This window comes from Sinocyclocheilus grahami, unplaced genomic scaffold, assembly GCF_001515645.1.
Source record: "Sinocyclocheilus grahami isolate Dianchi unplaced genomic scaffold, SAMN03320097.WGS_v1.1 scaffold1044.1, whole genome shotgun sequence".
Taxonomy (NCBI): Eukaryota; Metazoa; Chordata; class Actinopteri; order Cypriniformes; family Cyprinidae; genus Sinocyclocheilus; species Sinocyclocheilus grahami.
This window is the reverse complement of record NW_015506223.1, coordinates 205909-216293: the sequence shown is the minus strand read 5'-3', so window position 1 is coordinate 216293 and position 10385 is coordinate 205909. Positions and strand designations below refer to the sequence as shown.

The window sequence follows — 10385 nt, the reverse complement described above, 5'->3', positions numbered from 1 at the left end:
CTCCATAAAATGTGCTGCACACATCTGGATATTTGGGTTGAACTGTTCTGGAACGGTGTTGTAAATACAACTTAACCACTGATTTCTAGTCGTGTCCTCTTTTGGAAGACCAAACAAAGTAGTTTCACTTTCACAACGAAAAACACGGCGGCCTAGCGTAAGGGGAAGCCCCGGCTTAGCGTGAAAATTAGATAGATAGAGTGAGCAGAGGCGGCGGGGTCGAGAACGGCGCGCCCGGCGGGATCCGAGGAATGAGCGGCAACCACATGTGATGACCCCGGGCTGAACTCCGCTTCGTCCACGGTGAAAGTTGATGTATTCCCTCAGCAACCAGCACGGATCAGCTCTAGGCATGACGAAGCGGATATCCTCCTCTTTTGGAAGACCAAACAAAGTAGTTTCACTTTCACAACGAAACACACAGCGCCTTCACGACATGGCTGCAGCGTCAATACTACAGCGAGAATAAAAGTTACGCCTTCTTTCTTTGCGTGAACATTTGGGCAGCGTTATGCAAATCTTCCCACATAGTGACGTAGACATGTGGGGGCATGTTAGAACGAGCCATTTTAGGTAGGTGTGGCTGACTCTGAAATTTTATAAATAATATATCTTTGGATTTGAGACTTTAGTCTTTGCAACTTTACAGATCTTCTTTATGCACCAAGAGCTTGTAACACTCCAAAGAGAAAGGAAAACTTTAAATCGCAAAATCATATGACCCCTTTAATAAAATTATTAAAACATTATTTTTAAAGGAATATTTACCAGAAAAATTATGTACCAGAATGTATTTAGCAGAAAAATTTAAATACACAACACAGTACTTCTGGGGGAAAAAATACATAAATATAAAAATAATAAATTATTATTCTTTTTATATAATCAATTATTTAGAGATGCTTTTGATTATTAATATTTAATGAAACCATTCAAATGGAATTGCAAAAATTAATGGAAAACAGAGTTTGAATTTGAGAAAAAAATAAAACATTTCCTAGGGCCTTAAAATTTAATTTTTGTTAGGCTAATTGTTTAATAAATCACAGTTTAATATTGTAAGTTTCATGATTTCAATTAATTACATTTTAATATAATTTAATCAACAGACTCTAGAAAAAAAGAAAGAAAAAAAAACCTGAATCCAGAAAAATTTAAATGGAAAACTGAAAAAAAATTAAAAAAAATTTACGGAATATGGGGAAAAATAAAATGGATTTCATAGGGCCCTGAATTTCTCCAATTTGGAGAGTGTAAAACATGTTAAAATGGGCTTTTGTGTAAAATCAACACCTCTGGGATTTCTCAGGTCTGAAGGGCAAAGATCTTCTAAGGCCGTGAAAAACGATATTACATTAAATCGAAATCCACGAGGATGATGCAAGACGAGCGGCACTTTCCTCAGCCTCTCCTGTCTGCTACAGCTGTCATATAACACAACCCCCCGCGGGACAGCAAACACTCGGCAGTGTAACATCATCCCTCCCCTTCCTCCCTCTCCAGAGATCTCCTCCGGCATCAGCGGTTATCTCTGGGACAAAAGACCAGCACACCAATGAGCAACTGTGTCTGTGCGTGCGATTGAAACATACTGTATATTCATTATAAGATAAATAAATGTGTGTATATATGTTTCTTGAGCAGCAAGATTCAGAAAGATCATGTGACACTGAAGACTGGAGTAATGATGCTGAAAATTCAGCTTTACATCACATTTTACAATATATTCACATAGAAAACAGTTATTTAAAACTGTAATAATATTCCACAATTTTATTGTATATTTGATCAAATAAACGCAGGATAAAAATATCAATTTACTATATATATAAATGAATCCCTACTGAAAAATAAATATACTAAAATGTATTTCAAACACATTTATTTCATGCTAAGTATACTACAAATACATTTACATATTAATATACTTACTGTAATAAAATGCTCTGCAATTGTATATTTAGTGTACTAAACTGGTATACTTAAAGTCTGCTAAATTGGAACAACTAATTTTGTACTTAATGCACTTTGAAGTCCAACTAAAGATATACTGAAGTATATATGATTGTGCTAAAGTGGAACTATTGCAAGTATACTTTAGGTACACTTTAAATATCTTGCATTTAAAGACCGATATTATTCAAAGATCATACAATCCTCATCAACAGTGACATTGAAGGGGTCCTATTATGCTCTTTTACAAAGTCTTGATTTTGTTTTGGGGGTGTACTAGAACATGCTCTCATGCTTGGTGGTTCGAAAAACACATTATTTTTCACATAATTTACATTATTACAATACCTTTCTCCCCAGGCTGGCACAAACGGCTCAATTAGTTCCAGCTTTGATGAAGGTCTGCCTTCCGAAAAACAAAATGTGTTGTGATTGGTTAGCTGTCCCAGTGCGTTGTGATTGGCGAACAGCTTAGACGGTGTTTCAGTACTGCCACGCCCCCTTGCTCCATCTTTCAACAAAAGCTTTTGGCGAATCCGGCACTGTACTCCCTCATGTTGTGGAAGCTGTCCTCAGTAAAATGCGCAGCACACAATAGCAAATTGGGGTTATAATGCTCAGGAACAGAGTTAAAAAGTAAATTGCAACCACTGTTTCCAGACATCATCCGCTTTCGGAAGCCCAAACAAAGACGTTTCGGCACGGAGGTGAAAAAACAGCGTTTCAGGCGGTCGCACACCAGACGAGAAGCGCAGCGTCGCGCCACGTCTTTAAAATTCAAATACATTATTTTCTATGAGTGTAGGCATCTGAACACAATATAAACTCAAGCTCATGAGATCACATGTCTGCGTTCCCTAATGAAGAACCTACAGCAAACCCCAAAACAACAATTCTAATGCTGGAAAAGAAGGAGGAGCATTTCAAACGGAGTCGTTATGGAACAACAGAAAGACAAGAAAAAAAGAATGAAAGAATTGGTCAACCCAAATCCAGGAAAAGCTGATTAGATCTCCTGGTGGAAAACAGAATCCAGTCTGCTCAGGGAAGTTTCCATTTTAACAGCGCTCATGTAGTGCACTAAACCACACACTATACTAGTCCAATTGTTAGCCAAGAACCAAATAAAGGGTCTTTACTGGCATTGATGGTTCATTGAAGAGCCTTTAACATCCATAGAACTTTCCATTCCACGAAGGATTCATTAGAGTGAGAAAAAAAATGTTCAAGTTAAAAAAAGTATTTTATTTGGTAACACCGGCTTTATTCAAATTAAATAATGATTTGATAAACCCGACTACAATTTGATGTTATGTAACTAAAATGATTTTTAACACTCTGTTCAGGTAGACATATCTACCTAGTGAAAAAAAATCTTTAAACTAAAAGTTTGAAATACATTTATTTTGCCTAGTATACTACAAATACATTTACATATTTATGTGCTTAATAAAAACACCCTGCAATTGTACATTTAGTGTACTAATCTGGTATACTTAAAGCTTGCTACAACTAACAACTAATTTTGTGCTTAATGCACTTTAATTGTGAGGAAGTAGTGCTGAAGTCCAACTAAAGATATACTGAAGTATATATGATTGTGCTAAAGTGGAACCATTGCAAGTATACTTCAGGTACACTTTAAATAGCTTGCATTTAAAGACCGATAATATTCAAAGATCATACAATCCTCATCATCAGTGACATTAAAACACATTTTAGGTTTAATTTGTGCACAAGTGATACTCCAAATAAAGTTTCATTATACTTTTATATCAGTAAGTCTTAAGTAATGTCAATAACTATGTTAATGGATTTGAAGTATACTTAGTATGAAATAAATGTATTTCAAATAAATCGTTTTTTATTGGTTAACAGTCTATTATTTTCCAATTCTGTAAATTATCTGTGAATACATACAGTACCCTTGTTGTAATGACATACAATGTTTACAGTATTGAGAGCGTGTGGGTGGAAAGGGAGAGTGTTCTATTGTCTGATGATCAGGGGTGTGGTGGAACACACTCTACACACACACACACACACACACACACACACACACACACACACGCACACATACGCACACACATACGCACACACATACGCACACACACTTCACTCTCCTCGACCACCTGCTGTTCCCTCTTTGTGTATTTGTGGTCTTACAGGCTGAGGTCTGATTCAGCAAAACCTGCCAATGTCCAGTTTACCACTCATTTTCCTTCACTTAGTATTTGCCACCCTGAGGAGCACACATACACACACACACACACACACACACACACACACACACACACACACACACACACACACGTATTTAGCCAATTATGGGAACTTCTGACTCTGTGGACTTTTAAAAAGTAAACTCTCTTAAAACACACTTGTCAAACTCACAAGTATATTTAATTTGTCCACTAACTAAGTTTAGCCGTGGACATGTGTGCATCACAGGAGAATTCTGTCATTTCCACCTCATCTCAAATCAACATCCATTCTCTGGCAGAAATTCCAGAATTTTACAAATGATATGAAATGACAGACTTCCTTGCCAAAAAGCAAGCATTTATCCTAAATCCACACATTTAATAGTATTTCTATACTGTTAGCATGTATGAACAGAATTATACCATGATTGGAAATAACAAAATAAAAATATTAGGAAATTAAGCTACAACTGAAGGTCAGTTCTAATTTGTGTAAAAACTGACATTGACATGTTTTTTATTTTATTTTATTTCATTGTTGGTTATCTTGTGTAAAGTAAACTTTAGAATACCTTTAAAAATAATATTTATTACAGAAATAATATACTATAAAAGAATATACTTAAGTGCAAACTGAATGTAATGGTTCTGGGCAGCTATAATTGCACGCTCTTTGCAATTACATGAAAATGTATTATGTGATATTAAATGCAATTAGTTGAAAAGAGTGATTTTTGACCCACTTAAGTAGGGCTCTTTATGTAATTTGAAATAAAGCATTTATGGTAAACTAATATATAAAGTAATTTCTATTAAAACGTGTATGTCATGTATTTAAATATGTTTAATTACACCTTTGTAATGATGAAGTTGCAATTTAGTACATTTAAAATATATTAATGCATATAAACATATGTAATAAATAACATACTATAGTTTAAATTAAAAGCAAATATATTACATGTGCTTTAGTATGTTAGCAACACAAGAAAATATAACACAACATTATTAAAACATGATTTAAGATATATGCTATTTGAAAACGTATGATTCAACATTATTACTAAGTGCACTTAAAGCGTTAGAAATGTTAAGAAACAGTCATGAAAGTGAGCTCTAAGCAGCCTTTTATTTCATTAATATTATATCATCTACAAGTACAGTTTAAAAAAAAAGAGTTAAGTTTGAAGTACACTACAGCACATTCAATACAATTAAGCACACCTATCATTCACAAGTATTTATATTATGAATTTTTAAAAAAATGCAATTGATATATTTATAGTTTAAAATTGAAAGTCTGGCCCAACAAAAACTATAAAGTGCATTTCAAAACTAGCAAAAATACATAGTAAAGCGTTGTTAAAAATGACCAAGACAGTTGTAATGAGGCTTTCATATAACAAAAAGAAAGAAGAAATAATCAAATCTAGAACATCAAGTGCCTGCACTTAAAGAAACACCCATCTACTGTCCCGTTTTCCATGGCTGAGCTGCCAGGTTATGAGGGAGAGGTTTACGCTGAGAAAAAAAAAGAAACTGTTCTGACACTATTTAGGTTTTTGTGTCAAACTGAACAAAGCAGAGCACCCATGCAGAGATTTCTCTGGTTTGTTTTTGATCAAATTCATCCTTTAATTTATCGGTCTGAGCATTCCAGCTACATTTTGAGGAGAAGCAGAGATTGATCAAACACTGCTATTTGAAAACGTATGATTCAACATTATTACTAAGTGCACTTAAAGCGTTAGAAATGTTAAGAAACAGTCATGAAAGTGAGCTCTAAGCAGCCTTTTATTTCATTAATATTATATCATCTACAAGTACAGTTTAAAAAAAAAAGAGTTAAGTTTGAAGTACACTACAGCACATTCAATACAATTAAGCACACCTATCATTCACAAGTATTTATATTATGAATTTTTAAAAAAATGCAATTGATATATTTATAGTTTAAAATTGAAAGTCTGGCCCAACAAAAACTATAAAGTGCATTTCAAAACTAGCAAAAATACATAGTAAAGCGTTGTTAAAAATGACCAAGACAGTTGTAATGAGGCTTTCATATAACAAAAAGAAAGAAGAAATAATCAAATCTAGAACATCAAGTGCCTGCACTTAAAGAAACACCCATCTACTGTACACACATAACGCCCAGAGACAGCAACACACACACACACACACACACCTGCAGACATGAAGTCATTCAAACGCCTAATGGTGTTTACCACAAAGCCACTCCTGTCCTGTTAGCATCAATTACAGGAGCATTATCATAACTCATGCGCCTCTTCCTCTGCTAATGTGCCGTTCTTCATTGGATCAAGTCTGTATGGTCAAAAGACCAGCTGGTGATTAAGATAAACCACACCTGAGTGCAGTCCAGTCCAGTTTCATTTATAAAGCACATACTAAAACTGCAGAAGTGGCACATAGTGCTGTACAACATGTTTTCTGATGTCAAAATACTTTATTCCACCCAACCTCGATACACAGTGTGTGTTTATTTCCAGTCCAACGTGGATTTGTTCTAGACGTCTAGACACACCAACGCTGGCAGCATTTTAACATTATTTTGCAAAACAGCATGGAAGCAGTAGAGCCAAATACAATACTGTTTCCTTTTTACCTGAGGTTCGCCATCCACATTATTCCTGTCACAGTAAGGGGGTCATATACAGTTTGCTTGTCACTTCATTTGTCTTTTCCAAGACAGTTTGCAACTCTGACCTCACTCTTTTATGCCTTCCTGTCTGCTGTGCCCCTGACAGTACAGATGTACAATCTGACAGCATTATTAATAATTAATGAGGCTCTCTGATTTAACACACATCATGGGAGTATGATTCACTCTCAACAGAATAGATCATCCAAGATAAGACAAATCTGTTTGGATTCATGGGTAAAGCATACACAGAATGAATGAATGAATGAATGAGTCAATCAATCAATCTTCTTCCAGTAAAATATAATTTAAAATACAAATATATGATAATCACAAACAGCCACTGCATACTAAACGCCGTCAGTCAGAGAACATGAATGATAATACCTGCGACTGCGAGATTAATGTGGCTCTGAACAGGTCAGAGATCATTATCCTGTACAATGTCCTAACTGTGCCCGTTTTCCATGGCTGAGCTGCCAGGTTATGAGGGAGAGGTTTACGCTGAGAAAAAAAAATAAACTGTTCTGACACTATTTAGGTTTTTGTGTCAAACTGAACAAAGCAGAGCACCCATGCAGAGATTTCTCTGGTTTGTTTTTGATCAAATTCATCCTTTAATTTATCGGTCTGAGCATTCCAGCTACATTTTGAGGAGAAGCAGAGATTGATCAAACACAATTTAAAGGGGATTCAACTCAGCCATCAACATTTTCAGCTCTTCTGTTCGATAAAATACAGGTGCTGATCAAATAACTGTTGTATCACTTAAACCAAGATGTTTTTGACCAAGAATTTGTGCTTTTTGTGTCATTTTACTAATGACGCTCTTGCATTCAACACTGGTTAACTAGGTCAGGATCATACCAACTGTCTCTCTTTAGCTCTCTCTAACCCTTTTCTATCCTATTTCCCCGGCGGCCTCTTAATCAGGCTTGACACTCTCATACTTCTATTCTTCAATTCTATTTAACCACATTTTCCAGTATTACATTAAAAGACAAAGGCCTGGTCTGTCCACTTGTGTTTCTATTCAGAGTAGCCCACTGCTGTGGGATATTTTGAAAGGACATATAATGAGGAGATGAAGCTCATCTAGATGGCCTAAAGCCTGTGACTTGCAGTGCCAACAATGCCTTACAAGAGCAACAGAGATGGAAAATTGCACTATGGCCATTTGTTTGACAAAGTCCCCTTCAAAACACCCCCAACACTGATGCACATTGCAGGTGTGGAAGTGGAAAAAATTACACTGAGTAATACAGGAGCTTCCTTTGACTAAGGTATGCACGTTTGGGATAAGTGTTTGGATAAGCTCAGATAACGAATGCTTGGAATAAAATGGTGTTGGATTAACTTCAAAGCAATTTTCAATCAGAAATGCTAAATTACACAAATATTTAGGCAAGTATCACATTGGATTAAATGTGTAAACACAGAATTAGGCTGAATCCCAATACTGCAATAATCTTTGTTTTATTCACTTCTTCAAAAAATGCATTTTTTTTAATGCAATTTTTTGTCTTCATTTTTGGTAAGCCTATAATTAAATATGCTCCTCTCACTGTACACTTCACATGATTTTGGCGAATGTAGCAGATAATCTATGAATTAAAGTATATATTTTTGACACATTTTCATATGTCTAAGCATACATGTGTGTGCTTAGATGAACTGAAGGTTCAGCTAAAGGAAAATGTCACATGTTTGGTACTTTGGCAAAACCTGATGCTAAAATGGCTGAAAATGTGGGGGAAAAAGCATGTTAATGTAATACAAAATACTAATAAATATTTACGAGAGTTCTGTTATTGTGGAAACAGAGAACGTTCCTAAAATGCAGACTTATTTCAGAGGAATTTAGGCGTTTCTGTGCAATGCTTAAATGTAGAAACCACATTCACATTCATTATTAACAGCTCCAAAAAAATTACTCCGAACTTAATGACAAGTCAGGATGATACTCCCAAAGACAGACCTCTCAAAACCTTTTTGACCAATGAATTTTCATGACTTTGCTGGTTGTTCATGATTACTGGATAAGGTTGTATATGTATTATCATTTATTTATATATTTAATAGAGAGCTGAGCTTATACAAATGTATGTTTATAACAGAAATACTCTGATGACTTTTTAAGATTTTATTACTTTCAGTGATTTTTTTTCCTGCCTGGAAATTACTATGTCCAGGTTTATCATGACTGCAGGAACCAGTAAGAAACTAGTAAGAAAGGCTTGAAGAAAAATGCCACCAAAAAAAATCAAATGCTCCCATAACTGATTCCTCTTTTTTTATGAACATCCTATTTTTTTCTAATATTTTATTTTAAGAGTAATTATTATAATCACTCAGATTAAGAATTTATTTTAATGCACGATTAAATTCAGAAGTTTATTCGCGCTAGAAAACTCCAGGAAAGTTTGACCATGAACTGTCATGTTCCTCTGAGGAAGATCAGGATAGACTGCTTGCCGTTCCATAAGTTTATGGTAAATCAGATAAAAGTGTAAGCTCAATGAAAAATAGCCAGCCCTTCATTAAGTTGTGGTTCCTGCACCAGTTAGTGCCCATTGTAAGGGGTTTCATTCATGATTCAATCCGTGTTTTAATGAATCTTTTAATGAACGAATCATTCTTATGAATTTACCCAGTTCACTAAAGTCTCTCCTGGTTCTCTCTGTCCTGGCTGTCTGTTTTCACAAAATATCTTTTAAAGTCAAGTCTGTATAGGAGAATTTTATTGGTCGTTTTTAATAAACGACTCCACCATTCACTGAAAGAGTCGGTTCATCTGAATGAGATATTTGATTTGTGAACGAAATGTCAATGAACGTTTAAAAGGAAATTTCATAAATCATCAATCGCAGATGAACTGAATGAATCAGACATCTGATGGACAGAATGAAGGCCATTAATAAAAGACAATAAGAATAATCTCGGCCAATGAGTGAATCATTCAATGCTTCATTCATAATAAACAAAGCTATCGGCGCCACCTACTGGCGTATCGACATAACCTGCGGACAGGGTTACTGAACTAATCGAATTTGAACGAATTTGAACAAAACTTCTCAGTGAACGGATTCAAAAGATTCAGTCAGTGGAGTGAATCAAAAACGCACAGCGCTACAGAGCGCTAGTGTGCGGCTGCTGCCCTCCAAACAAACACACGCTGAAGGAAAAAGGGGCGGATTTTCCCCAGTGGAAAATCTGATTGGAGTGGTACAGCAGCGACTTCAAGCCTGCCTCCGAAGCTTTAAATTCCTTCATAAAGTGCGTAAACACCCCAACACACACAACGAATAAATGACTCGCTAAGTACACTGCACATTGCACAATATACTAAAACGCCACACATGACAGCATGCAAATACAACACAAATGCATTGCTTACCCAGAATATAAAGTTGAACACGAAGAGGAGATATTTCACACATTTCATCCCGCCTTCAACTTTGCCCATGGTGAAAGTACAATTTGACCCCGTCAAATTATTTCAAAACAGTCCGGCTTATGGTGTAAAACGCGGAGATGCTGTTGCACTGCACAAGCTCTGTCAA

At 35.6% G+C, this 10385-nt stretch overlaps 1 protein-coding gene across 1 annotated transcript in view; it reads right to left on the bottom strand.

Moving 5' to 3' along the window:
• Nucleotides 1–10385, bottom strand: part of LOC107566064 (CD81 protein-like) — a 21330-nt gene extending 10945 nt beyond the window's left edge. The window contains exon 1 of the mRNA XM_016251440.1: nucleotides 10220–10385. Coding sequence (XP_016106926.1) covers nucleotides 10220–10288 — 69 coding nt within the window. The 5' untranslated portion in view covers nucleotides 10289–10385. The remainder of the gene's footprint in view (nucleotides 1–10219) is intronic.